This window comes from Paroedura picta, chromosome 1 (genome assembly GCF_049243985.1).
Source record: "Paroedura picta isolate Pp20150507F chromosome 1, Ppicta_v3.0, whole genome shotgun sequence".
NCBI classification, from domain to species: Eukaryota; Metazoa; Chordata; class Lepidosauria; order Squamata; family Gekkonidae; genus Paroedura; species Paroedura picta.
Genome location: NC_135369.1, coordinates 19990440 through 20018350, shown reverse-complemented (window position 1 = coordinate 20018350; position 27911 = coordinate 19990440). Strand labels below are relative to the sequence as shown.

At 43.8% G+C, this 27911-nt stretch overlaps 1 protein-coding gene and 1 long non-coding RNA gene across 2 annotated transcripts in view; both read right to left on the bottom strand.

The window, feature by feature from the left end:
• Positions 1-3503: 3503 nt before the first annotated feature.
• LOC143831816 (uncharacterized) lies at positions 3504-13118 on the bottom strand. Its single transcript, XR_013228977.1, has 2 exons — positions 9583-13118; positions 3504-9465 (listed from the first exon to the last, which is right to left on the bottom strand). It is a non-coding gene; the product is annotated as an uncharacterized LOC143831816 (long non-coding RNA).
• Positions 13119-14342: 1224 nt separating this feature from the next.
• Positions 14343-27911, bottom strand: part of MEX3A (mex-3 RNA binding family member A) — a 34225-nt gene continuing 20656 nt past the window's right edge. The window contains exon 2 of the mRNA XM_077325278.1: positions 14343-19867. Within this exon, the coding sequence (XP_077181393.1) occupies positions 18762-19867 (1106 nt within the window). The 3' untranslated portion in view covers positions 14343-18761. The remainder of the gene's footprint in view (positions 19868-27911) is intronic.

Below are 27911 nucleotides of genomic sequence, written 5' to 3'. Positions count from 1 at the left end.
GGAGAACACACCACCTCCCGAGGAAGCCTGTTCCACTGAGAAACCGCTCTTACTGTCAGGAACTTCCTTCTGATGTTTTGACAGAATTTCTTTTGAATTAATTACATCCCATTCATTCTAGTCTGTCCCTCTGGGGCAAGAGAGAATCATAGAATCATAGAGTTGGAAGGGGCCATACAGGCCATCTAGTCCAACCCTCTGCTCAACGCAGGATCAGCCCAAAGCATCCTAAAGCATCCAAGAAAAAAAAAAATCCAACCTTTGCTTGAAGACTGCCAGTGAGGGGGAGCTCACCACCTCCTTAGGCAGCTTATTCCACTGCTAAACTGCTCTGTGAAAATTTGTTTCCTGATATCTAGCCTATAACAACTCTGATCCATCCTCTATATGGCACCCTTTTAAATACCTTTAAATACTTGGTTGGTTATCAGATCCCCTCATCAGATCTCCCCTTATCACACCTTAAGGCTCCCAACTGGCCATTGGAAATATGGCTGCGTATGTAGCTTTGGGAAAACAGTTATCTCAACAGCAGCTGCCGCCACATTGCAAAGCTCTCGCTATGCAACTGAAGGTGAGCTGTGGCCACTGCTTGGAAGGATACCCCTTGGGCGGCAGTGGTGTTGTCAACCTCCAGGCAGTGGGTGGAGAGCTCCCAGATCAGTTCCCTTGGGCCAATGGACTGCTTGGCTTTATACCTTCCTGGGGTCTGTCCCTCCCCAAGCCCCATTCTCCACCAGGCCTCTCTCCCCAGGACCTTGACCTGCCCCTTGGTCTGCCAGAGGGCACAGTTTCGTCCCCTTGTATCTCAGCGTCTGGATTCATAGAATCATAGAATCATAGAGTTGGAAGGGGCCATACAGGCCATCTAGTCCAACCCCCTGCTCAACACAGGATCAGCCCTAAGCATCCTAAAGCATCCAAGAAAAATGTGTATCCAACCTTTGCTTGAAGACTTCCAGTGAGGGGGAGCTCACCACCTCCTTAGGCAGCCTATTCCACTGCGGAACTACTCTGACTGTGAAAAATTTTTTTCCTGAGATCTAGCCTATATCATTGTACTTGTAGTTTAAACCCATTACTGCGTGTCCTCTCCTCTGCAGCCAGCAGAAACAGCATCCTGCCCTCCTCCAAGTGACAACCTTTCAAATACTTAAAGAGGGCTATCATGTCCCCTCTCAACCTCCTTTTCTCCAGGCTGAACTTTCCCAAGTCCCTCAACCTATCTTCATAGGGCTTGGTCCCTTGGCCCCAGATCATCTTCGTCGCTCTCCTCTGTACCCTTTCAATTTTATCTACGTCCTTCTTGAAGTGAGGCCTCCAGAACTGCACACAGTACTCCAGGTGTGGTCTGACCAGTGCCGTATACAATGGGACTATGACATCTTGTGACATCTTGTGATTTTGATGTGATTTTGATTCTCAGCTTCAGGAACATGGTCGGCTGAGATGACTTCAGAGATCCCAGTGAATGTGAGGAGAGCCAGGAAGGTTGAGGGGCAACTTGAGGCTGACTCCGGGACCTCTGCTAAGGAGCTGTGCAATGGCCGGGGCTTGCGCCAGCTGGCACAGTGCAGCAGGAAAGTGTAAATCGTGTGCATTCTGCCTGCCCACCGTCTGCCCTCTGCCTGCCTTTCTGCCAAACGGTGATGTCATTTTACCCAGCAACTGCTTAGCAGCAGGCATTGAAAAGGGAGGGGAGGGAATGAGAAGATGAACTAATATTTTAATCTTTGGAGCCTGTAGTGACTCATTCCAGAACGGCAGAGCAGAAGCAGCAGGGCAGGGACTCTCCCCCCACCCTGAGATTACTGTTTGGATCATGTTGTCGTAGAATTGGGAAGGTTTCCTAAATGCTAAGGGGTCAACGATAACTGGGGACCTGCAGGCCATAGATCCAGATATGGGGCCGGGGCGAGAGATGGTTGTCCAGATGCAGTACTTTGGAAAGTTGTGAATCTTTCAATAAGTATTCCCCCTCCTGCAAAGATGGTGGTGAAAAACAAAATGTTGGCATGTTCAGAGGCTTAGTGGGGGCAGCTGGCCAGGAAGAGAAACACCATTTGCAGATTCTGATTGGCTGTATCTGCAAACTGGCATAAAATGCACTCAGCAAGAGCTGCCAACCTCCAGGTACTGGCTGGAGATCTCCTGCTATTACAACTGATCTCCAGGTGGGAAAATGGCCGTTTTGGAAGGCAGACTTTATAGCATTATGTCTAAACTAAATTCAAAGCCCATTCATGAAGTGGCATTGCCCCCGGGTGTGGCGTTTCTGGGCCCAGTGGGGAAACACCTACTCCTCCCCCTCCCCCCGGCGGTGGCACGGCCTTCCCCTCAGGCCTCTGTCTTTACTCACAGTGTCCTGCCACTTTCCCATCGCTTTCTGTCCTGTCCTGGTGAGGGCCTAGATTGTGCCCTCACCCGATTGGCTAGAACTGCTGTCTGTCCTGGTGAGGAGCCAATCGGAAGGCGCTTCATGTCTTCTGATTGGCCCCTCACCCGGACTGGTCCCACCCACTTAGCCCTTAACGAATTATGAAGAAGGGAAAGAAACCTTCCCAATTCTACAACAACATGAGCCAAACATTAATTCGCCTCCCCCAACGCCTGAAAGCTCCAGGTATTTCCCAACTCAGAGCTGGCAGCCCTATTAAGTATCCTTATATCAACGGTGGGGGAGGTCAGAATCACGTGTCTCTGGTCAGGAGCAGCCCAAGAGGCAAGAGCTTCTGGAAAGTAGCAGAGAAAAACCTGGAATTCCAGCAGTGGTGCCCTTATAGGCCTGCAAGTTATTCCCATGCTAGTTTGGTGGAGGCGGCTTGTATGCTTAGAACGATTGACCTTCTGAGGGTGCTGAAATGACTGGCAGTACTTGATCATTATAAGAAAACAAGAGTCACGAGGATTGACGGGCCACTTATTTTGAAAGTGGAGTTTGATAACACTACTTCCTTTCCTTTCCTGCTGACCCTTTCATGACACCTAGAATGGGAAAGGGGTCATACAGGCCATCTAGTCAGCCTAAAGCATCCCTGACAAATATCTGTCCAGCTGCTGCTTACTGTCAGTGAGGAGGATTTCACCACCTCCTTAGGCAGCCTATTTTACTGCTGAACTCCTCTGACTGTGAAATTTCCTCCCCTGATATCTAGCTGATACCGTCCTACACATAGTTTTAAGCCATTACTATGGGTCCTGTGTGGTCAACAGGAACCTTTCCCTGCCCTCCTCTAAGTGACAACCTTTCAAATACTTCAAGAGAACCATCATGTCCCCTTTCAACCTCCTCTTCTCCGGGCTGAACATTCCCCTCAGCCTTTCGTCAGGGCTTGGTTCCCAGGCCCCGGATCATCCTCCTTGCTCTCCTCTGCACCCTCTCAATTTTAACCATGTCCTTTTTGAAGTGAGGCCTCCAGAACTGCCCGCAGGACTCCAGGTGTTGTCCTCCAGGTGTTGAATGTGGGCTGATTTCCCCAAGAACCAATCAACACAAGACATCATTGTTTCTTAAGTAATAATACTTTAATAAAATTAAGTTCTTAATGTAATTTAGCACATTTAATACAATAACCCTTTCCCTTCTTGGTTTTCCTACAAGTTGTGCAACATCATTATTTTTTTAAACTTTTAAAAAATCTTCTCTTTTCTATATGCCTCCGAAATTCAGACACTGAGTCTAACTAGTAATCTTTTTCTCCTTTTATTGTTATACGTATGGGTTAATATTTCTCCGCTCCTGTCTATCTGTCTCTCTCTCTCATATGGACTTCTGTAGACAGAGAAAAAGAGAGGGGGGGGGAATGTAAGCAAAACCAAACACCCCATCCCTCCAAACCCTGGTTGGAACACAGGATCAACTTCCAAGGACTGAATACAAGTTTCCTATGACAACAAAGAAATTTCACAAAAATGAAGAATGGGCTGGAAATGCCCATGGCGTTAAGAGCAAGAGAGAAACCGCTGGAGAATTCAACAGGCAATTGGCTTATGTAATGTGCGTCTATTTCTTTTTTAAATTATTAAACCAGAACAAAAAAAATCAGCACCATCTTTATAAAAATGACAAGTCCATGATAACCTTCAGACACATGGCCCTAAAATGTGATGGAACAAACCGCTGAACCCAGCTGAAGGAAAGTGATCCCCAAAACCTTTCTTTGGGAATGCCTATTCAAGCCACAGTCAGAATTCAAAGCTACGGTTGGACGTCCTTCTTTGAAGAAAACTATATGCATGCATGACCTTCCCATTGCTGAGGCTATGCCCACACTACAAACTGATGTCAACTGTCATGGCTTCTCCATGACAGAACCTTGGGAATTGTAGTTAGGCTAGGGAACTGAGAATTCTTGATTCGAGATCCCCAACCCCTCATTTGGAACTACATTTCCCAGGTCGCCCTGGTGAAAGGGGATGACACAATCAACAGGAAAACTTGACTAGTGTACTAAAATTAAAAACTGGCTTTGTGTTTGTAGTATCGACACATCCCCAGCGTTCCCCTCCTTGTAAGAAAACTGGAAATGTATGCATACAAGACGGTACATTCACTGGAATAGTTGGCTTCTGGAGTCAAAATGGCTGAAAGAGCACTCTAGGTATTATTTATGAGCACATGGGAAAGGTCACTATAGCACCAAAGCATGGAGATAATTTTGCTTCTTTTCATTAAAAAGCACAGATCTGTTTTAATAGAAAATTAAGTAACAATGTGGTTGCCACAATTTCCTATTCAAGTTGGATATCTGCAGACATGGCAAATTCCTTTTCTCCCCCCCCTCCCCCCCCCCCCGTTTCAAAAGGATCATGGAAGAACTAAAGACAGGTAAAATACATTCTTTCACTTATGAAGATAAACCTGTTTCCATTTGTATCACAATTCTAGAATGGTTCTTAATATAACAAATGGACTAAGGAATGCCATTCGGTTACCTGTTCCCACTAGTGGAGTGGATCTAGATACGGAGCATTTACTGCTAAGGTGTGACTTTAGTTTGTTTGAGGGGAGAGGGTTTGCTTTAGGCGTTTGAATCAGATGTTTTCCTTGGTGAAATTGTCAGTATAAGGATGTCACACCACTGTAAAAGACATCAGCAGTTTGTCCCCAAATCATTCAGTTTATACAAAGTGGAATCTCTCCCGATTCTACTACAAGAATCCTTTAATACCAGGTGCAAAATACCGGTTGTCGGATTCTTTCCTTTCAGTAAGCAATTTCCCTCTGACTTCAGTAGATTTCATGTAGGGGTGCCAGACTCCAGGTGGGACCTGGGAACCCCCTCAGAATTACAGCTCATCTCCAGGCAGCAGAGATCAGATCCCCTGGAGAAAATGGCCACTTAGAAGGAGGACTGTATGGCATTATATCCAATTGAAGTCCCTCCACAAACCCGGCCCTCTGCAGGCTCCACCCCCAAAGTCTCCTATTTTTTCCAAACCTGGAGCTGGCAACCCTAATGTCATGTTCTACCTTCATCCTAGATTAATTCCATTAACACACGACAGATCTGCATTTTCCCATGGGAACCAAATCTGAAATGCCGATGCAAAACATAATACATAAATTCCTCTTTGCTTCAAGAGCTATTTTACATACCAGAAGTTAATGTCACCGGGTTCAGAAAGGTTCCTTTAATTTTCACACAAATACTAACGACACCCATGGTGCTTAATGCCATCCTTCCGGAGAAGTGAGAAATATTCCTTGAAAAGCTAAGCATTCACAAAATCAGCTTCTCTCATCTGTCATAATTAAGGAGCAAGTATCTATGCCATTGTCTCTGACCAAAGCAAGGCTAGAATCTGCCAACTGGTACAAGTATGAGAAAACATCTGCTCTACAAACTTAAATCAGTCTAGATTTAATACATTACCCACACACACACAAGGAATCCTGGGAACTGTAGTTGTGTGAGAAGGCCTTAATTCTAACAGAATTCTCAGCACCATCGCAAAAGTCCCCAGAGTTCTATGAAGAATTTAGCTTCGGTACAGTTTAAATTTGTAGTGTAGATGTAAACTATAAAGTGCATCTGAGTTTCAGTCCAGGGCATTGTTGTTTCAAGTATCAAACAATTAAAAAAATGAGGTAAAGAAAACGAGCAAATGAAAATAAAGCAATGAAATAACAAACTGCCTGATCTCTTTTACTATTTTCTAGACCAAAACCACCAATCATCTGAACAAATCAAAAGGTTCCATTTTTCAATTCAGTTTGACATTGGATTCAGATCCCAGGAAGTAGATTCTAATCTTGTCTACAAAGATTAGAGCTCCCAAAGGATCCTATGGAGCTTGTAAAATTTGTACCCACAGAGAGGCATTTAAAAGAGACCTGGAGGTATTCAAGATGTCTGTATGTTTGACATCATCACAAGGATTTGGGTGGTCTTAGATCCGTGTTTGTATCAGTGTACATGAAGATTCAAATCAGGATGAAAAAGGTGTAAGCTCTGATTTTCAACATGTTAAACCACTGAGAATGGCGCAAAAGTTAGAGACTTTCTAGATGTGCATAAAATATTCACAGAATCTGAGCTGGGCACACTTGTGCACTCTAAAAAATCATGCTCCCTCAGAAGTAGCCACATTTCCACATGTAGAAACACAGGGGCGTCTTCTGTATTGACTTGATGTGACCGCCATTTTCAAGACTCCTTGAATCGTTTTACAGATTCATTATGAAATAAGAAAGTAATGCAACAGGGCCAGGGAAGGGAAGAAGGGAGTCAACTCTATACTTCTTAGAGGCTTACTTCAAAATTACTCTAATAGTATCCTATAAACCAGGGGTAGTCAAACTGTGGCCCTCCAGATGTCCATGGACTACAATTCCCAGAAGCCCCTGCCAGCATTCGCTGGCAGGGGCTCCTGGGAATTGTAGTCCATGGACATCTGGAGGGCCGCAGTTTGACTACCCCTGCTATAAACTTTAAGCTATCATTTGATTTTATAATAATGTCCTATAATATCGAAAGATTTTGGTGCAGCAAAAGCTGCTGAGCCCGGGATATGAAACCCAGAGCGAGATGTTCATCAGGAAATAATGCCTGGAATGGCTACCACTATGCAGAGGCATTCAGTGCTGAACCAGAGGTTCTTCAGCCACTTGAGAATTGTAATCTTCATAACTCTTCAAGACGTTACACATCCTTTAAGACTGCATGGAAACTGAATACTGCCTAGTCTAATTTGTGTATTTTATGGATACCCCCCTCTACACATGCACACACAAAAATCCAAATTCCATACTCGCCTGTCCTCAAATTATGTATATTTGGTTTGCTTACTAGGTATACTTTGTCTACCTCCAAGTAATTTTGAGTTGCCAAAACAGTGGAATATTTTAAGATTTGGGCTCAAGAGTTAGGGGGAAAGAGCATTTTTGAGTTAGTTGAGAACATTTGGACCTCCATGAACATATGAAGTGTTAGTGTCTCCAGGTTAATACTAGGTTGGGGGGGAGGAAATGTGAAGACCATGGTTAGATCATTCATTCAACCTTGGGTACCCTTGTTAGAGCATCAGGCAATTTCAGGGAAGGGAAACAAAATTATGGGAGGCTTGTCTGCTAAATGATTGGATGGGGCAATAAAGTACCACCCCTATTTGCTTATTGGTCAAAAACTGTTTTCTTACCATTCCAACTTCTTAAGTCATACAGAATTCATCTATGAAATAATTTTATAACTTTATTCCAGATCCTTCTTTTAAATTCCAGGAGTTTTTTTAATGCATTATTCACCAGTAATGGAATATAGGAATCAACAGAGAAGGATTATCAGCAAAATGCTTCATCTGTATTGATCACCTATGTCCAAAATATAAGTGGAATGTAATTGTAGCTATCAATCTGTTGGTAAGAACCTTTTAAAAATCTTTCTTGAGAAGTTTTTCTTTCTTTTTTTTATCTAAAGGAAAACAGTAGCCTTACTTTTCAACAAATAAACCTCATTTTCTTAAATTGTCCACTTTTTGTTCAAAACTCAACCACTTCCTTGCCTAGGGCAAGAAACTGGAATTAAACATACCAAGTGTAATTTTCTCTCTCTCATTGTGTTTGATGAATATTCTTTAAAAGATCAACATAAAAATCCAAACCTATTCTTTTTTTAAAAAATACACGTTAGATCCCATAATTTCCCCCTTCTATAAAAAAATAACATTGCAGCTTTGATTGACAGGAAGTCCACAAGACTGTGGTTCAGATTTCAGTTAAGCGATGTAATAATGACCTTAAGGAAACACAAAACTGCATAGGATTAGAAGGGAAATTAATTATAATAATAAAAAACCCTGACCTTGGTTATGAATTTATTTTACATTCTGTCTGGGATCAATCAATTTTCTTATATTTTATTCAACAATATGGATAGCATCTACTATTAATTTTTATTCTTTTCTATAGGATTATAGGAAATACATTAGAAAGTTTTATACTTTTAAAAAGTTTTTTTAATATACTAATGGACTCTTATTTTTCTTTTTTGCTTTGCTTTAATTTTTGGTTAAAAACTACAAAAATGCTTCTTTGAACAAAAGCAGACAGAGCAGGGATGCTATCCTTTCGAAGGTTGTTTTTGTTAAAATGTAGAAGACCCAGCTTTACAGAAATATTAGAAGAGAATCAGGTTGTCATATGCTAGTCTAGGAAATTCCTGGACAGTTGGGGTGGGGAAGAGTCTAGGGAGGGCACGGGTTGGGGCTGGGAGTTCAACAGGTTACTTTCCAAAGCAGCCATTTTCTCCAGAGGAACTGATCAGTGTAATCTGGAGATCAGCTGCAATTCTAGATCTCCAGTCTAGACTCCAGTCTAGACCCCACCTGGACTGTTTCTGCCCTAGGGATATTGTTCAGCTTTATAGTTTTAAAGGGTTTTGTCCGTTTCCGCACTGAAATTCACCTCTTTGGATGCAGACCCAAATTGCCCCCTCGCTTGCCCCACAGCAAAGGTATCCCCAGAAAACCAGGTTTTGTTTTTTAAAAGCGGAGACTAACGGGGTCTAATTTGGGGCTCCCAAATGCAGAAATGGGTACAATCAGGTTTTTCCCTGCTCCCACTATTTTGAGTTGCTTGGGAATGCCCCTTTCCTTGTCGCCGTCCTCTTCCCCCTCTGTTCTGAAAAAAATCTGCCCTTTTTAAAAAGAAAAGGGGTGATTGTGTGACAACGTTGTTTCTATGTTTTAAAAAAAAATTGGAAAAGAGGAAGGGAGCAAAGCATGGTGGGAGGCTGCTCCGTTGGACTCAGTATGGAAAGTATCCAAAGGAAATCCAAAGCAAGGCTAGAACCAGGTAGGTCTCCTAATGTGGAAACGGTCCTGGAGTTTGATAACCATAACGAGTCTAGAATTATCATTGTCTTTTAAAAAGAGGGGATTATATTTAGTTATCCTATGAACAAATAATTGGGCCTGAGCCTACATACCTCCCAACTGGATAGTTCTAGAGCAGGGGTAGTCAACCTGTGGTCCTCCAGATGTTCATGGACTACAATTCCCATGAGCCCCTGCCAGCAAACTATGGCAGGGGCTCATGGGAATTGTAGTCCATGAACATCTGGAGGACCACAGGTTGAATACCCCTGTTCTAGAGGACATACTGCTGTTAGGTTTATACTAATTGCCACAAGCTTCCCTCCAAATTGATGGGAAGTATAGTTTGGTGAGGTTTGCTCTCTGCTAAAGATTTCTAGGTCAGATGACTGGACCCAGTTTCCACATAATGTATAGTTTGCCCGAAGAGGACTATTCTTCTGAAGGCAATCCATTTGATAAAAGTACCCAAAGGAAGTACGTAGTTGGCTGAGGCTGTGTCCAGCATTCTTCATGATTTAAGCTTTCAGCTGGATCCTTAGCCCCTAGTTTGTAGGAACTTTAATTTTTTTATTAATTGACTATTTTTATTTTAGGGCTATAGCCTTCAGGTGATTGCCTCAAATCTTTCTACAAGAGTTGTAGTTAACACCTTGAAAACATGGGGTCACCATAGGGTGTCCAAAATGTTCAAAAATCCTTATTTCAAAATATGGGCGAGAAGCCATATATTCATTGGCCATACACTCAGTGGTGATTCATGGCCATGGCTTTTTATCATTATTCTACTTTTATGAGTGAGTGCACAGTAAAGCACAGTAAATTTACCTCAACAAGGAGTTACGAGCAGACCATGATTAGCTGCCATTTGCCTGGATTACCAAGAGTTTTGATTGTATTCCGCTCACTGTTTCCCGGATTGTATGTTGTTGTTTTTTTCACCCTACAGCTGGTATTTCTGAGCAAGTGGTGGGAGGGCAACGAGTGAGGATCCATGACCCAAAGAAGACCACCAGCAGTTTTCCTGATCATAGGAAGAAAGAAACTCAAGAAGGAAGAAGGGTTGGTTTTTTATACCCCTCTTTTCACTACCCGAAGGAGTCTCAAAGCAGCTTACAATCGTCTTCCCTTTCCTCTCCCCACAACAGACACCCTGTGAGGTGGGTGAGGCTGAGAGAGCTCTGAAAGAACTGTTCTGTGGAAACAGCTCTAACTGGGCTGTGACTAGCCCATGGTCACCCAGTTGGTTGCATGTGGAGGAGTGAGGAAACAAACCTGGTTTGCCAGACTAGAGGCCGCCACTCTTAACCACTACACTAAGGCTATGGAAGCTTGGAGCAGATAAGCTGGGGTCTTCAACAGTAACAAAGGATAATGCTCTGTTAGCTAGAGAAGGACCAAAATAAAGTCCTTTGTATTCATATTTAGGGGAATTCCCATCCTGGATCTGAAGAGAGTTGTGAGGCAGGGAACTCAGACCTGGCTGGAAAAATCCTCAGGCCTCTCCCTATAGCCACAGGAAAAGAAAACACTATTTAACAAGATTCATTCAATGAAGCCAACCCTAATCCACTCAGATCTTCATTTATGAATCTACAGTAATCTTAAACAGTCATACTTTCCCAAGCCCATTGATTTCAAAGGATTTAGAAGGGTGAAACTATGTTTAAGACAGCACTGTGAGTTCCTGCCAGTCCAGTTCTTAAAGCATGTATCTAGTTTTTAAAAACAAACTTAAACAGTCTGGATACTTTCTAGAAAGGCGTTAGTCCAGTCAGAAATTTTAAACCATTATGGATTTTTAAGTGACATTTCTTCTGTCCAATTCATACTATTTGTTTTGGGGGTTTTTTAAATCCTTTTTTTCATTACAAATGCGTGATAATTTTTTGATTTTGTTTTTGGGAAGGGCTATTCGTACCATAACTACCCACTTATACATACACGCACGCACACACAAGAGGAAGGAAAAAAAGAAAAACATATATTAAAAACACTTTTTTAAGCAATACTCTGGATACAAATGTATTTTTAACCTACATATATTCTAAACATTCTAATCTTTTTAAGGATCACTTTATCATAAAATAAAATATCCTTTTTTCCTTATAATAAATTACCTAATAAAAAGTATTTTTATTTAGCCCAGTTCCTTACTACATTTACATGTAATAAATGCATTTATTAAAATAGAATATTAAATTATAACGAAATGTTCTAATTTTTTTTTAATCTTTCCCCCCTCTCCATTTAACAAAAACCAAAACAACCAAGCTTGTAAATGCGCCTCATCGGGGCAAAAATTAAAGATTGAAATGTTTGCTGCTGTTGATTTGATTCCAGAGGGGTTTTAGATTAACAGTCGCAGCCTTTGCATTGCTGGAGATTTTTTAAAATATGTGTGTGAGAGAGAGAGAGAGAGAAAAGAGGAAAAAAAGATAGATATCCCAGCAGCTAAAAATACTTCTGCAAACTACAATTTGGCTAGGATATTGATAATGTCTCCTCATTTAAATATAAATCCAAATTCATTTCTTAGTTTTAATGCATTATAATAATACTATTCTCTATATAATTTATGTCAATGAGGCTGTTATCACAGTATGATAATTGGGAAGTCCCTCCCTGGATATATTTGTTCCCACCCCTTTCTATAAACGCGCCAATACCTCTAAACAATGGCTTCTGATATCACATGTGACTGGCTTTTGCCTCTCTTCCCAGCCAATGTGGGGGATTCATACCGGTTGGGTAGAGCTGAAAGGAATCTTTTGCCAACTCTTGGCATTCTAATTTGAAATTTCAGAAAAATGGCAAAGATTATATTCCAATAAGGCAAATATCATCAGTGTCATGATCAGTTGATAGATTCTGATGATATCAACTTCATGTCTCAAATTCTATAGAAAGGTCCTTGATGAGTAACAAATTTGGAGCAGATATCGAGTTGTCTTGAAAACTTGACCTTGAGTTGCCAACAGATCTGAAAGTTTGTTAATATCCCCCCCCCAAAAAAAAACCCAATTAGAAATCTTAATTCCAGAATCCCAGTTCTGAAATACACTTTGCAAAGTCACACTTCTGAATTGCTGGATTTTAACTTTTAAACTGGAGAAAAGATTTGGATTCAGGTCAGAAATTTGCCAATTGAATGCATCCCATTTCTTTCAACTCTACCTTCCTCTCCCATTTCTCTTCCAAGCTCTGAAGACATCAAGCCATCCAGTTAGGGTCCCCATTCTTAACCTACTTGACACTTGCCAACATTTGGGAGAGCCTTTTCATGAGGCCTAGAGATCTTAGGCTTTAGTTCAACAATTTATTTCCTACTCCAGCGATGCAGCTGACCGGTTATCTGGTACCGGTGATCTCGCCCTCATGGAATCAGATTTAGTAGCAAAGGGCAATCCTGTACCAAATTATCTTGCTTAAAACAAAGTTTCCTCCACTGCTTTTGCAAACTCGGCATCCAGCAGCGCTTCTACACCGTTTGCTCATACTCTGCATGTCACAAACACAACACAGCAAACAGCAGGAGGCTCTTTTGCCCAAAAGGCGCAAAACAGACCGACATTATGAACTCAACCGACACTCTGAGGCAGTGGTTCTTGGGTGTGAACAGCATGCCATTGGTTGGCCAAAATGTAGAATTGGGTTTGGATGGGCTGGGCCACGATAAACTTTGGTTGTGCGAAAGCAGAGTTGGGGAGCTGGCATCACTTGACCCGACGCCACAAGCGAGCAGTATCTATACCAGGGGTAGTCAAACTGCGGCCCTCCAGATGTCCATGGACTACAATTCCCAGGAGCCCCTGCCAGCAAATGCTGGCAGGGGCTCCTGGGAATTGTAGTCCATGGACATCTGGAGGGCCGCAGTTTGACTACCCCTGATCTATACTCTACTTCGACCCAACTCCATAGTGTCAGGGAAACATATAGTTGCTTCGTACCCATTTAACAGTCATGGCTTCCCTCCCATCAGTCCTGGGAACTATGGCTTGGGGATGGGGCTGTTCTTGGACAAAGCTTGATCCCGTGTGTAAGATATTGCAGGGATGAGCATCTTTATCCCCAGATGCCCTGTGCCCAGTTCTTCTCCACCTGACAAGGGACCAAAGAGACCAGAGCTGAGCCAACACTGCTCCTTTTTCCCCATTTGGTACAAGCAGAATGGAAGGCTGGGGACCCCATCCACTGAGCAGCCCGGCTTGTAAAGGATCGAGGTTTTAAGACAAGGGTTCTTCCCTGTGCCATAGGCGACAGCAATGGCAAGGTTGGTAAGGCCTAGGGAAAAAAAATAATCACGGCTGCATACACCACAGTCCCTTCCGAAGTGGGCGCTGTTTCCCTGGGAAGGTGTGTATGGGGAGGGAGTCCAACATGACCTCAGTGAAGATTCAGGGATTGGCACGGATTGGAATTTCAAAACTCCCAGATCGTCAAGAGCCCATCTGATCATGCTAGAGGGGTGGCCTTGATTATTATCACCATCATCATCATCATCAATAATAATAATAATAATAATGTTTGTCCTCTTTATTGCTGGTGAATCAGACCAACAAGCCATTTCTACATACCTATCAAGGAAGATGCAAGTCAGAGCAAAAAATTAAGGTCGTGGGCATTTTTTCTTTTTTTTTCTTTTAAGATTTATATATATACATATATTAAAAACAAGGTAATTACGCAAAATTTATTCCCATCCCCTTCCTGTGGGGGATCCCTGGGAATTCCAATCTGTGGGCGCCCCCTACAGGATCCTCCCTTCTCCCCCCCCCCAACAGAAGTATGCAGGCCCCCCTCTTAGACCAGAGGTAGCTCTTGGTTTTTCAACTGAGGTTCTGCAGACTTGGGTTGATTTTTTTTTTCTCTTTTACTTGCTACATTAAAAAATAACAGGGAGGGAGGGTGGAAATATATATATATATATATATATTTATATTTATATATATTTTTAAAAGATGGGAGTTAAAATACTGCTATTAAACTAGAATTGCTACATCAGGCTTTCTTTTAATATATATGTATATGTATATATAGATTAGATTAGATAGATAGATAGATAAAAGGCTATTGGAACTAAAAAAAGATTTCTTTATTCAAAAAAATTAACTCGGAACAGGGCAAAGCCTGGTTCGCAAACTTGATCTGTTCTGAGCACAGGAACCAAGCCCCCCTTCCGTTTCTGATTAGCAAGTTTGGATATTGGTTTTGGGTTTTATATGGTTATATTTTTTTTGTTTTTTTGTTTTAAAAAGGGGGAAATTCTAATATTTTCATCATGCTTGCATGTAAGGGAAGGGGCTGTTTCAATTTCTTACCTTAACAAGGAGGATAACGGGGGTGGGAGGAACCAGAGGAAAGGAATGGATTCCCCCCCCCTTCCCCGTCCTTCCACACTTTTCCTATTCGACCCTATAGGGCCAGCACTAAAATCTTTTTCCCCCATGCACATTTCCCTACAAAGGGAGGCTCTGCCCTCCACTTTTCTCCTCTGTCCATCGCCTGGCATAAAACAATAAAACACTGACCAAAAACTCTCTCACAGTAACTACAAAACAGACTTCACTCCGCCAAGAACGACTAAATCCAAAGAATATATCCAGCCCCACGTAGGGCGTCATGTTGCCAGAGGGAACATCGCCACTCGTGTCCCACCTTTCCCGAAAATTTCAGTCTACCCTCTGGCTCCTCCTCCACCCACCCCATTTTTATCTACATTGGTGGGAAAAATTCAGGTCACTTCCCACCAGTACCTTGCTTCCACCATCACCGCCACCAGGAACAAATGGAATCAGAATGGTATCAATTAGTTTCCTCTTGTCTGCTTTCTCCAAAACAGAAAATGTTATTCTTTTCCCCTTGCCTCCTCCTCCTCCTCCTCCTCCTCTGCCTTCTTTCCTTCTCTCCACTTCTCCTACTGGGATTAATACAATTCTGTTTAATATAACAAGTATTATAACTTATTTTTCACCAAAAAAAAGGGGGGGGGAGACTGTCAGAATTAAATGTTTCCCACAAGGGTTTGCTTTTCAAAAACAAAAATAAAAAGCCGATGAGGCCAGTTACCAAGATTTTTAAAGTCTTTGCAGGCTTTCTTTTTTAAAAAAGGAATGCATAGAAATTTGTTTTGCTGGCATGCCAGTGTAGTAACCAAGAACAGAGAGGGTGCAATGAACACCCCTTCTTGTGCGGGGTGCACAGAGAGCTGCATTGAAGGCAAGTGCTGATAAATTTTGGTAGCAAAGCCCCTTTGCTTTATCTGAAAGAACAGAACAGAAAATGGGGGGCAGGGGGAAATGCCATCACCCAGTTCAGCCCTGCAGAGGTCCGCCTTGCATCTTTCAACATTGGCTCTGAGCAGGCTGGGTAGTGCTGAGGAACTTTGTTTGGGTTTGTCTCACCCTCCGGAGTCGGTTTCATGTTTCCCGTAGCGGCTGGCTTAATCCGGTCTGGGAGAGGAGGCTGTAATCATTAAAACATGGTGACATATTGGGATTTTGAAACAAACGTCTCTTGGTGTTCATTGCAAGGCTCATCTGATTGTTATGTTTTAAAGAAAGAAAGATATCCCTGTTCGCTTTGGCGAGCTGATTTTTTTTTTTCATACCCAAAACGGGTTGCAGGATTAAGCCGCTTTAGCTTCCGGAGCTCAGGTTGGGAAGGCAAGCCCCGTGATAGGCTGACAGTGTCCCCTTTAGTAGAGTACAGTCTTTTCAGTGTTATAGTGCAGAATTTAGGACATGATCATCCTTCATCTCACTCCCCCTCCCCCGAAATTCTTTCAGTTCCTGGATAATACCTATTTTGTCTTTGCTTGGGGGGAAACACACACAAACACTGGTGTTCCCCACTTCCTCCCTTAGATCACAATCAATTGCCAAGTTTGGCAGAACACCAGTCATTTCTATCTCCTCCCCCTTCCCCTCCCCAATAAATTTCTTGGACAGGGCTGTATGTACTCATGCTTCTTCAATAATGCTATGAGAGTGCAGATCTCTGGACTGGATATGGTATCCCACATCCTGAAAATCCCCACTTTTGTAACTTTTTTTTAAAAAGTAAGTCCATCTGACCACAAAGATGGATCTCAAAATGGTGGCCATTCCCTGCTGAAATCTCAGAAGCCACATGTGAGCATATACTGTCACAGCAGACGCTCCTGGTACAAAGGGAGACGTAAAGATTTATAGGCTCCGATACCTGAAGGAGGTGGGTTAAACCATGCAAAATAAATACATCTAATTTCCATAATTTGTACCATTTGGCTTTTCTTGGTGTAGAATTGAGGATATTTTTTTTATAAAGCACAAAAGTACACACAACCCTGTCAGTAGGCGATGAAAGACCATCTAGAACAAATCAGCAGAGGTCAATGGGTGATATTTAGGTGGGGCAAAAGGGCAGAGAAAGAGAACATATTCCCAAGAAGCATGCAATGAAGAAATGAAAAGTCTCTTGTATAGCATACAAGGATTTTTAAAAAACAAACCCTATGAATCCCCAGAAACTCTTGGGCTCTCTAATCCTTTTTTCTTTTCTTTCTTTTTTCTTTTTTGTAGAACCATCTCTAACAAATTGCAAAGGTTCTTGGTTCTAGAGTTCCTTCCTAAATAAGAGTCCAAGAATTGTAAGCCAAAAGTAAGGATGGGATGGGGGAGAAAATGAAAACATTCCTATATATGCATTTATAGTGGTGCTGGGTTGTTCTGATCCACCCTTTTAAATATACGACCATCTTGGCAATTTGGCATCCAGGTAGCAAGTTCAAGAAAGCTGACTACGTTAGGTTGCTGGGCTGCAAATTGGCGGGGAGACAAGTTTGAATGGCCCATCTCTCCTATTCCCAACACTTTCAAAAAAGTATCTAATGTAACAAAACCAGGAGTCAAATGACTTTGTCTTGAAATGATTAAGGATGTTCAACAAGGCAATTCAAAATTATTTTTTTCTATTTTTTCTGTTTTTTGCGCATGTGTCTGTTTGCTTCATTCTGAAAAAAATATAATATATAAAAGTTAGCAACCTCCGGAAGATCCAGACGTGGACAGCGAAAGAGGTTTTGGTCCATACGTAAATATTCTTTTTTTTTTTTCTCTTTACTTGGTTTTGAGTAACAAAAGTTTTGGTCCAGTTTAAAAAGACGAGAAAATTATATATAAACATGTTATTTCATTTTTAATTTATTATTCATTTTATTTGATTTTTACTTGATTTATTTTTTTTGCTTTCTGTCGGGATGCATGTTGGTTGTAAGTGGGCACGGTTGCCGGTATTGCATGAATATCTTTCTTAGGTTTTGGTGGGAAATTGTCGTTGTTCTTAAAAATCAAAAGAGAGAAAGAAAGGAAGGGGGGAAAAAAATTCATTTCCACTTTTTGTGTGTCTCTGTTAGTGGCTGCATCACTTGGCAAGCGTGAAGGGTGAGATGTAGAGACATGGCGGTCAAGCCCCTCCATCCCCTGAACGGGGGAATCGGAAGCATTGGTAGCTTGGTTTTGTTCTGTTTTTGGAAATACCCTGTTAGTGACTCCTGATTTCATATTTGATGAACAAATCCCTGCTCAAATAGGAAAAGCAAACTCAAAGTTCAGAAAACTTTTGCAGTGGCTCAGAAGACTCAAAAGTAAAATCGAAAAGTGGCCAGGAGGATTCTTGGCGGGGGTTCTTCCAAACCCTTTTTGATTCTTCTCCCATTTCACTGGCTTAATGTTATTTATTCATTTTAATTTTTCTTTTTTTTCTTCTTCTTAGGAAAAAAATAGAGGAAAAAGAATATAAAGCTCTTTAGCTGCTTCTTTTTCTTTTAAATGTTTGAGGTAATACAGTTGTGCCCTCGTTTGATCAAGTTCCCAGAGGTTGATGGTTTCATCGTTTTTTTTCTTTCCTGTTTCCCTTCCTAATAGCTTTAGGTTACTTTCCGAGTTTTTGACCCACCAGGCAAGCTGAAAGCCCAGCATCATCAGACCAAGATCAGGGCTGGGTTTGCTAGATGAGAAAATGCCCTCCTTCCCACCTCCAGTTATGGTGCTAGCAGGCCACTGGCCCTGCCCTACCTCCACCGCATCACTTCCTGTGTTGCTTGCAAATCGCTCATGTGTGTTGAGAGTTCTCCATTTCAAAATGACACCGCAGGCTGTTATGTAGCAATTGCCATTCCCAATATTTCTGCCTCCTCCATCTTAATTGTATCATCATCACCTTTATTACTATTTTTATTATTTCTTCTTATTATTTTTTCTTTAAAAATAACATACATTGCTCCTAAAATAATTTCTTCTTCTTCTTCTTCTTCTTTAAATTAACTTTCTTTCTCTGATTCGTTTGTTCATTCTTCTGATGTCTGGATTCTTCTCTCGCTCACTCGCTCTTGCTCTCTGCTTTTCCCTCCCTCCCTTCCCTTCCCTTCCCTTCACGCACTCCGGTTCCCCTAACAATGTCTCTTTTTAAGAAAATATTCTAATGGCCTGAGTGGCTGTTGCGTGGCACACCGGGCATTCCGGGTCAGTTCTCTCACAGATCCGCACGGCACACTCCATGCAGAAGAGATTATGGCCGCACGGAACTAGGGCTGCTGTGACCTCGCTTTCAAAGCACACCATGCACTCCCGGCTGCTGGAGATGGATGTCCGGGTGGCAGAGGAAGCACCCAGTTTGGAAAACCCTTGTAAGGGCTCCCCCTGAGACCTTCTAGGAAGCCCGGAGAGGGAAGGCTCTTGTATAGAGGAGGATGGGGAACGATGCGAGTTTGGGTGGATGGTGCCAGTATTGCTAGATCGTTGCTGCTTAGAGAAGAGGACAGAGACCGGGTTGGTATTTTCCTGCCCAGCCCACAAGGGAGCGCCAGACTCTGGAACCCCATAGTAGAGATCTTGTTTGTTGACACCATAGTTGGGAAAGAGGTAACTGTAATTGAAATCGTTTTGGTCATTCAGCCGGGGAGTCTCGTAAGCTGGGTCCACAGAGCAGTCTCCAATGCACCCGAGGCTGTTTTGACGGAAGGTGGAGAGAGGCTTGCAGCCGGGAGCCGGAGTGTGGACCCGCCAGGCCTCTGAGTAACGATTCTCCATGCCTGAATCAGGACTGCTGGACAGGAAGTCATTTTCATTGTTGTATTCGAGAATCTTGCCCGTCCGGACTGCAATGTGGGTTTCGATCTCCTCTCGGGCTCGTTCCACGTTTCCCGGCGCTCCTGTGATCTCAAAGACAGGGTCCCGGTCTCGGCTGGGAGTGATGATGTAGGTGTTGGTCTGCTGCTGGATCCGCTTGATGGTGGCTCCTTTGGGTCCTACCACCAAGCCCACCACACGGTATGGGACCCGGACCCGGATGGTGACTTGTCCCGGCAAGGTTGGGGCGCTACCGAAAGTCGTGCCAGCCTTGTTACGAGAGGCCCGGATCATGGAGAAGTGCTCGGCTGCAGAAATGATCTCTCTCCTTGCCATGGCGACGTCCTCCCGCCGCCCAGTCACCATGAACACAGGTTCTTCACCACGTACTGGAGTTTTGATGTAGGTATTGGTCTTTGCCCTCAGAGCTTTGATTTTGCAACCTTTAAAGACAGTAAAGGAAAAAGAGAAGATGGATTAAGTGCCTTTCTTGGCTTCTTTTGGTTTCCCTGCTCCCCCCTCCCAGAATCACATTCCCTGCCTGCCTCAGGAATAATCAGATTTCCCGCACTTGCCTAACGCCCAGGTCTGAAATACTTTTAAGGATGCTGGAGGTAGTTAGGATTATATTGTATATACTAGCTTCAAAGCCCATTTAAAATAAATGGGCTTTGAAAGGGGAATGGGCACGGTGGGGAGAAGGGTTGGCGGCGAGGTGAAGGAGGTGCAGGTTGGGCTGATGGGGGGGAGGCCACCCGTGAAGAGTTTTGGGTGGAGGTGGCAGTGTGTGTGTGTGTGTGCAATGTTGTCTGGGTCGAGATGTTGGATGTGCGGGCCCTTACTGTGTATGCTGAATCCGGGAGGTGTGTGGGAACCGCGGGCAGGAGCGAGCTCAGCGGCGTCCGTCCTGCTGGTTTCGTGCCTTCCGATTGACCCCTCACCCAACTGGCTGGCATTCTTGTCAGTCCGAGCAAGGGGTCAATCAGCGCCTTCTGCTATCCTGGACAGGTCCCACCCCTTTCTCCTCCCACTTCGGCCTTAACCATTTATTTATACCGCATCCAGCAGTTTACAGATGGTGGGGACAGAAGGAGTCTTTTCCTTTTAGTTTCTCATTCATTGCAAAATGAATTATCTTCCTCCCCAACAAAGACATGAGGACTGCAGCTTCATGGTAGAGCATCTGCCTGGAATGCAGAAAGTTTCAGGTTCAATTCCTAGCCTCCCAAGTTAAAAGGTCCAAGCAGTAGATGATGTGAAAGACCTCTGCCTGCAACTCTGGAGACCTACCATCTGTCTTGAGTAGACAGAACTGACCTCATGGATTCAGTGTAAGGCAGTTTCATACGTATGTGTGTATGCAACCACCCTCCCGATCCTAACAAGGGCTCTTCCTCATTCACTGAGGCTTCGACCACAGAAAGTTGCCTTGTTCTATGTCAGACCATTGGCTGATCTAGCTCCACAATGTCTGATTAAGTGGACAACAGTTCTCTCGAGGGACAAATAGAGAAGGGCTTCTCCTAGTTCCCTGAGTCCTGGAGATATCAGGGATTGAATCTGGGACATTGTGCATGCTCTTCTACTGAGCCACAGGAGATGGCCTATCAGCTGCCCATTTCATGCACCACCAGGGTGTGTTTGTCTGAGCTGCAGACATTAAAGGTAAAGGTATCCCCTGTGCAAGCACCGAGTCATGTCTGACCCTTGGGGTGACGCCCTCTAGCGTTTTCATGGCCTTCCCCAGTCATTACCGTTTACCCCCCAGCAAGCTGGGTACTCATTTTACAGACCTCGGAAGGATGGAAGGTTGAGTCAACCTTGAGCCGGCTGCTGGGATCGAACTCCCAGCCTCATGGGCAAAGCTTTCAGACGGCTGCCTTACCACTCTGCGCCACAAGAGGCTCTACTGCAGACATTACTGTGCAGGAAAAATATACCCTGGATCAGAGCGTGTTCATCCTTGGGATCATGAAGATCCAGAAAGATCCCAGGGAGCCAGTCTTCTGCCAAGATCCAAGATCAGCTGCCCCACTCCCTGAGTGTCAGCACTTTGGTTGCTAAGGGGAGCGACTAGGCTGCCCCTCGGGATTTCTATAAACTTAAACCCAAATAACAATCCCTCCCTTGGCTTTTAAATCATTGGAGGACAGGACACCGTGGACTGAATTAATACAGTAAGTGCGGCAGCCCTCAGCAATTTGTAATAGTGAAGGGGGTGTGGCTCGTTAAGCTATCCTTGGTTTGAGAGGCTCGCTAGATGAGACACTAAAGGACAGATCCCGTGATCAGATCTTCCTAGACTTTTTAGAAGGTCAATAGCAGCTATATCAGGAGCCAATCTGGATTAGGGCATTACACGGTAGAGAAGGGAATTAACCCTCCTTCCTCTGCACATATCTCTCAGCCCCTTTTCCCTTAAATGTCTGAAGCAAGCCCATATTTTTAGAGGGGTGTGTTCGCCTCTAAGGAACCTGGAATGATCAAAACTGAGGGCTACCAAGAAAAACGGACCCCGCAGGTAGGGGCTGTGGCTTAATGCTAGAGTCTCTAAGTAGCATGCAGATGGCCCCAGATTCAATTCCCAGCATCTTCCTGTTTAAAGACTCACATAGGAGGTGATGTGAAAGACCCTGGAGAGCTGCTGCCAGTTTGAATAGACAATGTTAACCTCGATGAACCAATGGTCTGATTCAGTATAAGGCCCTTAGCTATGTGACTATGTTCTCCCATGAGCCAAAGGTCCTTTCTGGAAAGACACCAGACTCAAGCCAAACAACACTGGAAAGCAGATCACAGGTCTTGCCCAATTCCATGGGCCCTAAGGGCAGATGTTAAAATGGCTCTGGAGCGAGTCAAGGACCCAAATGGTGGCTGGAGATTTCCCAGATTTACCACTGGTATCTGAGTGAGTCCTAGAGGAGATCAGCCCTGACTGCTCCTTAGAAGGCCAGATCCTGAAGATGAAACTGAAATACTTTGGCCACCTCTTGAGAAGGAAGGAATCCCTGGAGAAGAGCCTAATGCTGGGAGCGATTGAGGGCAAAAGAAGAAGGGGACGACAGAGAATGAGGTGGCTGGATGGAGTCACTGAAGCAGTAGGTGCAAACTTAAATGGACTTTGAGGAATGGTAGAGGACAGGAAGGCCTGGAGGATCATTGTCCATGGGGTCGCGATGGGTTGGACACGACTTCGCACCTAACAACAACAACAACAACAACAACATCTGACTGACAGAGCTTGGTTCCCCTAGTGACAATGGCTGCTTTGGAGCAGGGAATCAAACCTGGCTCACCAGTTTAGAATGCAAAACCAAAACCTAAAACAGAACACAACCCAACCTTAACAGGTAGGAACTCAGAAGCTGAGCTGTACAATAAAATAATGTAAAACTTGTTGATTATTTATTATAATGCACAATTAAAAACAGAATAAAAACTATACAGAACTAACAGCACATAAGACCAAATGTGTTTCGACCCTACTGGGTCTTCCTCAGTGGTCAGAACTGTGATGATACACTCTATATAAAAGATAGGTATATATAATAAATAATCAACAAGTTTTACAGTATTTTATTGTACAGCTCCACTTCTGAGTTCTCACTGGATTAGAAGCCACCACTTTGTCCCATATGAACTTCAGAGTGACCAGGAATCCTTGAACATTGTCCCTCTAATCCCCCACCTACCCTTTTCACAAGTCTGCTATTTCCTGCCTGGATTATAATTTGTATCCTTTTCCTACCTCTCCTGTATACTATTGTGGTGGTCATTTGCTGTTTTTTAATTGGTCATAGCTTTTTTGATTGGTTATAGCTTTGAGGTCCCTAATTGGGTAAAGTGCGCACATGTTTTTTTTTTTAATTAATTAAATACATTCCCTGGATTCTTTAGCTATTTTACCTTCCCCAGAACCAGATCATCTACCGTGGGCCAGTTGTGCAACAGTTGTAGCCTCGTGTATATTTTAATTTTTTAGCTGCCTTGGTGGCCCTTGTGAAAGCAGAAAGGTGGGGGATACAAATTTTGTAAAAATAAAAAGAGAAAACTGAGGTATGATTCTGGTATTAGGCAGGTGACAACTGGAGAAAGGGCCTTTTCAGTTGTGGCACCAGAAGTCTGGAACTCTCTCTCCAAGGAGATTTGCCTGTCCCCTTCCATTGCCATCAGCTGGCGACTTGTTTCATTTGGGGTTCCCTCACTGATCTTCCTTCCCTCCCACAGTTTTTTAACTACTGCTTTTATGTTTTACATTTATTTTGGCTGTTTGTAATACTTTTAATGATGTGTTCGTCGGTTTTAATGAGTTGAGATTGTATTATTTGTATTTTGTTAGCTGCCTTGGAGGCCCTGCGAGGACAGAAAAGCAAGGTAAAAAAATGCGTTAAATGAAATAAATAAATAATAAAATGCCGAGAAATTATTTCTGTATTAACTTCATCTATACTGCACTTTTCTCCTAGGAGGGGACCCAAAGTGGCTTAACATCTCCGCCTGCCGCTGCCCTTTATCTTCATACCAACCCTGTTAGGTCGGTTAGCCTGAGAATATGTGATTGGCCCTAGGTCAGCCAGTAAGCTTCCATAGCAGTGTAGATTTGAGCCTGGGTGTCCAAAACCTTAGTACCAACTTACTAGCCAACTTACTAACTACAACATGCTGCTGGTAAATTATATTGACCTTAATTGAGCAACTCCCTTCTGAATTTCTTTCTGTAAAGTGGCCTATCATACAGGGCTGTTGTAAGGATTATGAGATAACGTACGTAAAGCAACAGAAATGGTACGCAAATGCTAAAGTATTGTTATTATACTATTATAACTGCGACTGTTTTATTCTCTTTCTGACTGCTGACTTTAAGCTGATTTTTTATTATCAACTAGGTTTATGGAAGTTCTATTATTAGCTTATTGATAGTTTTATGGTGTTTTAACAATGTCTTTTTATATACTGGAAGCTGCCATAGGAGCCTTTTCGGGGGGAGGGGGGGAAGCTGTGGGATAAAAAAAATGTTTAACTAACTAATGAAATGAATAAGGATATGGAGATGGGAGAAGCAACAATCCTACTGCAGATAAGGTTGCCAGCTCTGGCCTGGGAAATTACTGATGTGGAGGTGGGACCTGTGGAGGAGAGAGTCTGGGGAAAGATTTCACCTGAGACTATGATCTATCATAGTTGGCCTGCCAAAGGTGCTATTTTCTCCACTGGAATGGAGGCCCACTGGATCAGTAAGGATTGACAGGGCTGCTTGCCTGCTACTGCGTGAATCTGTGACAGAAAATTTGACCAGTGTCTTATGTGCCACAACCCTATGTCAGGGGAAGAAGTTCCTGACAGTTAGAGCGGTCCCTCAGTGGAACAGGCTTCCTCGGGAGGTGGTGGGTTCTCCTTCTTTGGAAATTTTTAAGCAGAGGCTAGAGAGTCATCTGACACAAATGCTGATTTTATGAACTTAGGCAGATTGTGAGTTGGTGGGCAGGAAGGGATGTGCCAGTGTTTGTCTCCTGTGGCCCTTCCTTGCATACCCAGGGAATTGCTGATCACCACTGTGGGATGGTAGGTGAATTTCCTCCATGCCAGGCTGGATTCTGTGGGTGAGCAAGTAGTTGTGAGTTCCTGCATTGTGCAGCAGGTTGGACTAGATGACCTTGAAGGTCCCTTCCAACTCTATGATTATGTGAAAACCTGAAAGTTACATAGGATCAACATGGAATCTTTAGAAGGCCTGTGGTAAAACCATAGATTTTTGGGTGATTTCTAGAGCTACCCCTTGTTACCTCCTGGTTTTTCATTGAAGCAACACAATGGCTCACAGGATCCTACAGAGTTCCCCCACCAGACCTCCTGCCAGTGTGAGGAGGGGTAAAAGGTAAAGGTATCCCCTGTGCAAGCACCGAGTCATGTCTGACCCTTGGGGTGACGCCCTCCAGCGTTTTCATGGCAGACTCAATACAGGGTGGTTTGCCAGTGCCTTCCCCAGTCATTACCGTTTACCCCCCAGCAAGCTGGGTACTCATTTTACAGACCTCGGAAGGATGGAAGGCTGAGTCAACCTTGAGCCGGCTGCTGGGATCGAACTCCCAGCCTCATGGGCAAAGCTTTCAGACGGCTGCCTTACCACTCTGCGCCACAAGAGGCTCTGAGGAGGGGAGACATCCGTAAATGGCTAAGGATGAAGGAGCTCTGAGGCTCTCCATGGCCGGAAAGGTAGCCAGGAAGAAATGGAGCTGACTTGAATGAAACCCTCTTCCCTCTGGATGTGGTCAAAAGGTTCCTGGCTTGCTTTGTGTCCCCTCCCCACAAAAGGATCTATTTATCTTTGCCTCCTGTTAAAGGCAGACAATGATATTTTAAAAATAATTTCCATAAAACACACAGAGCATTATACAGGTTGAAATCTGGTTTGCCAGCCACCTTCCCAAGCAGCCCGTTTACCCTGGAGAACTCTTACGTAAAGTCCAAAGAACAGCTGTAATTCCAGGAGATCCCTGGTCTCCCCCTGGAGGTTGGCAAACCTGACTCAAGGTACCGGCTTCCTTTCCCATTATTTATTTATTTATTTACAATGGAACTTTTTACTACCCGAAGCAGTCACGGATTTATTTATTTATTATTTATTAATTTATTTATTTATTTGCCACCCTCTTTTGAGGCTCAGGGCGGTTTACATAAAACATAGAACAATACACGAAACTTCATAACATATACATAACCAAAACAATAATAATATTAATAATAACAATAACAACATTAATCACTGTAGCTCTTCAGAAGTCCATGGATATCTGGAGAGCAGTGTGGCCAGCCCTGGCATATAGGGTGGAGCACAGCTCATGTACTCTAGGCCAGGGGTAGTCAACCTGTGGTCCTCCAGATGTCCATGGACTACAATTCCCATGAGCCCCTGCCAGCAAATGCTGGCAGGGGCTCATGGGAATTGTAGTCCATAGACATTTGGAGGACCACAGGTTGACTACCTCTGCTCTAGGGTTGCCAACTTATAGGTTGGTGGTCCCCAACCACTGGGCTGCAGCCCGGGGTCGGGCCAAGAAGGCCCTGGAACTGGGCTGCGGCTCCCTCTCCCCGCCCCCCCCCCCCGCAGTAAGAAACTTACCAGGCCGTAAGCTTGCGGCACGGCAAGCTTCTTACTGTGGGGGGGGGGGGGAGAGGGAAGCAGGGCCGCGCATGCGCCATGTGCGGCTGAAAACGCGCATGCACGGCACTTTTGCATGCGCGGCCGGGCAATCGCCCTCCCTGCTGCCGCCGGTCCCCAGCCTGAAAAAGGTTGGGGACCACTGCTCTAGGTGATAGCTGGAGTGCTCCTGCTATTACAACTGATCTCTAGGTGGCAGAGATAAGTTCATCTAGAGAAAATGGCTGCTTTGGAAAATGGACTCTAGGGCGTCATACCCCATTGAAGTTCTGCCCCTCCCCAAACTCTGCCTTCCTCAGGCTCCATCCCCAAAATCTCCAGGAATTTCCCAACCAGGAGCTGGCCCCTCTAACTCACACCCATATCCACAGTGATGTCATCATGTGTAACATCAAGCACAAAGGACAATGGATTTGGAAGCAAGTCCATGAAAGTTACTAGCCTCTTTCTTCCTCGGATTCCGTTTCTTGTTTTCCCAACCTGCATACTTGGGTTAGTCATTTGTAGCCTGAACAAGCCAGCTGTTTAAAAAGTCTCCTTAGCTAGTCAGCTCCAGAGGATTCTTCATTCAGGCAAGGGGCTATTTACAGGCTTAACTTATACATGAAAAATTTGATGAACATCAGTGGAACAGGTACAAATGTTTAAAGGAGAAAGTACCATACTGATTTAACTCTTCTAAGTCATCTTGAGACACACACACACCCCAAGGAAGTGTAGCAACTAAAATCTAAATATGCCACTTCCCAGGCGGGACTTGGAGATCTCCTGGAATTATAGTTCTTCTCCAGACTAAATTAGATAGATAGCTTTTCTCTACCCGAAGGAGTCTCAAAGCGGCTTACATTTGCCTTCCCTTTCCTCTCCCCACAACAGACACCCTGTGAGGTGGGTGAGGCTGAGAGAGCCCTGATATTCCTGCTTGGTCAGAACAGTTTTATCAGTGCCGTGGCGAGCCCAAGGTCACCCAGCTGCTTGCATGTGGGGCAGTGCAGAATCAAACCCGGCTCGCCAGATTAGAAGTCCGCACTCCTAACTACTACACCAAACTGGCTAGACGGATAGACAGACAGTCAAGTCCCCCTGGAGGAAATGGCTGCTTTGGAGGGTCCCTTCTTGCCTCAAATTCAACACACTCCCAGCTCCACCCCCAAAGTCTTCATATATTTCCCAACCCAGAGCTGGCAACCCTAAATCTAATAAATATTTTCTTAAAGAAATAAATCCTGTTGGTGTGTGTGTGTGTGTGTAAGAGAAGGGATGTCTTGGAAACAAAGCCCATGGTTTGCTCCCTCCACCCCCTGCTGAATTTATGGAGATAGGAGAAA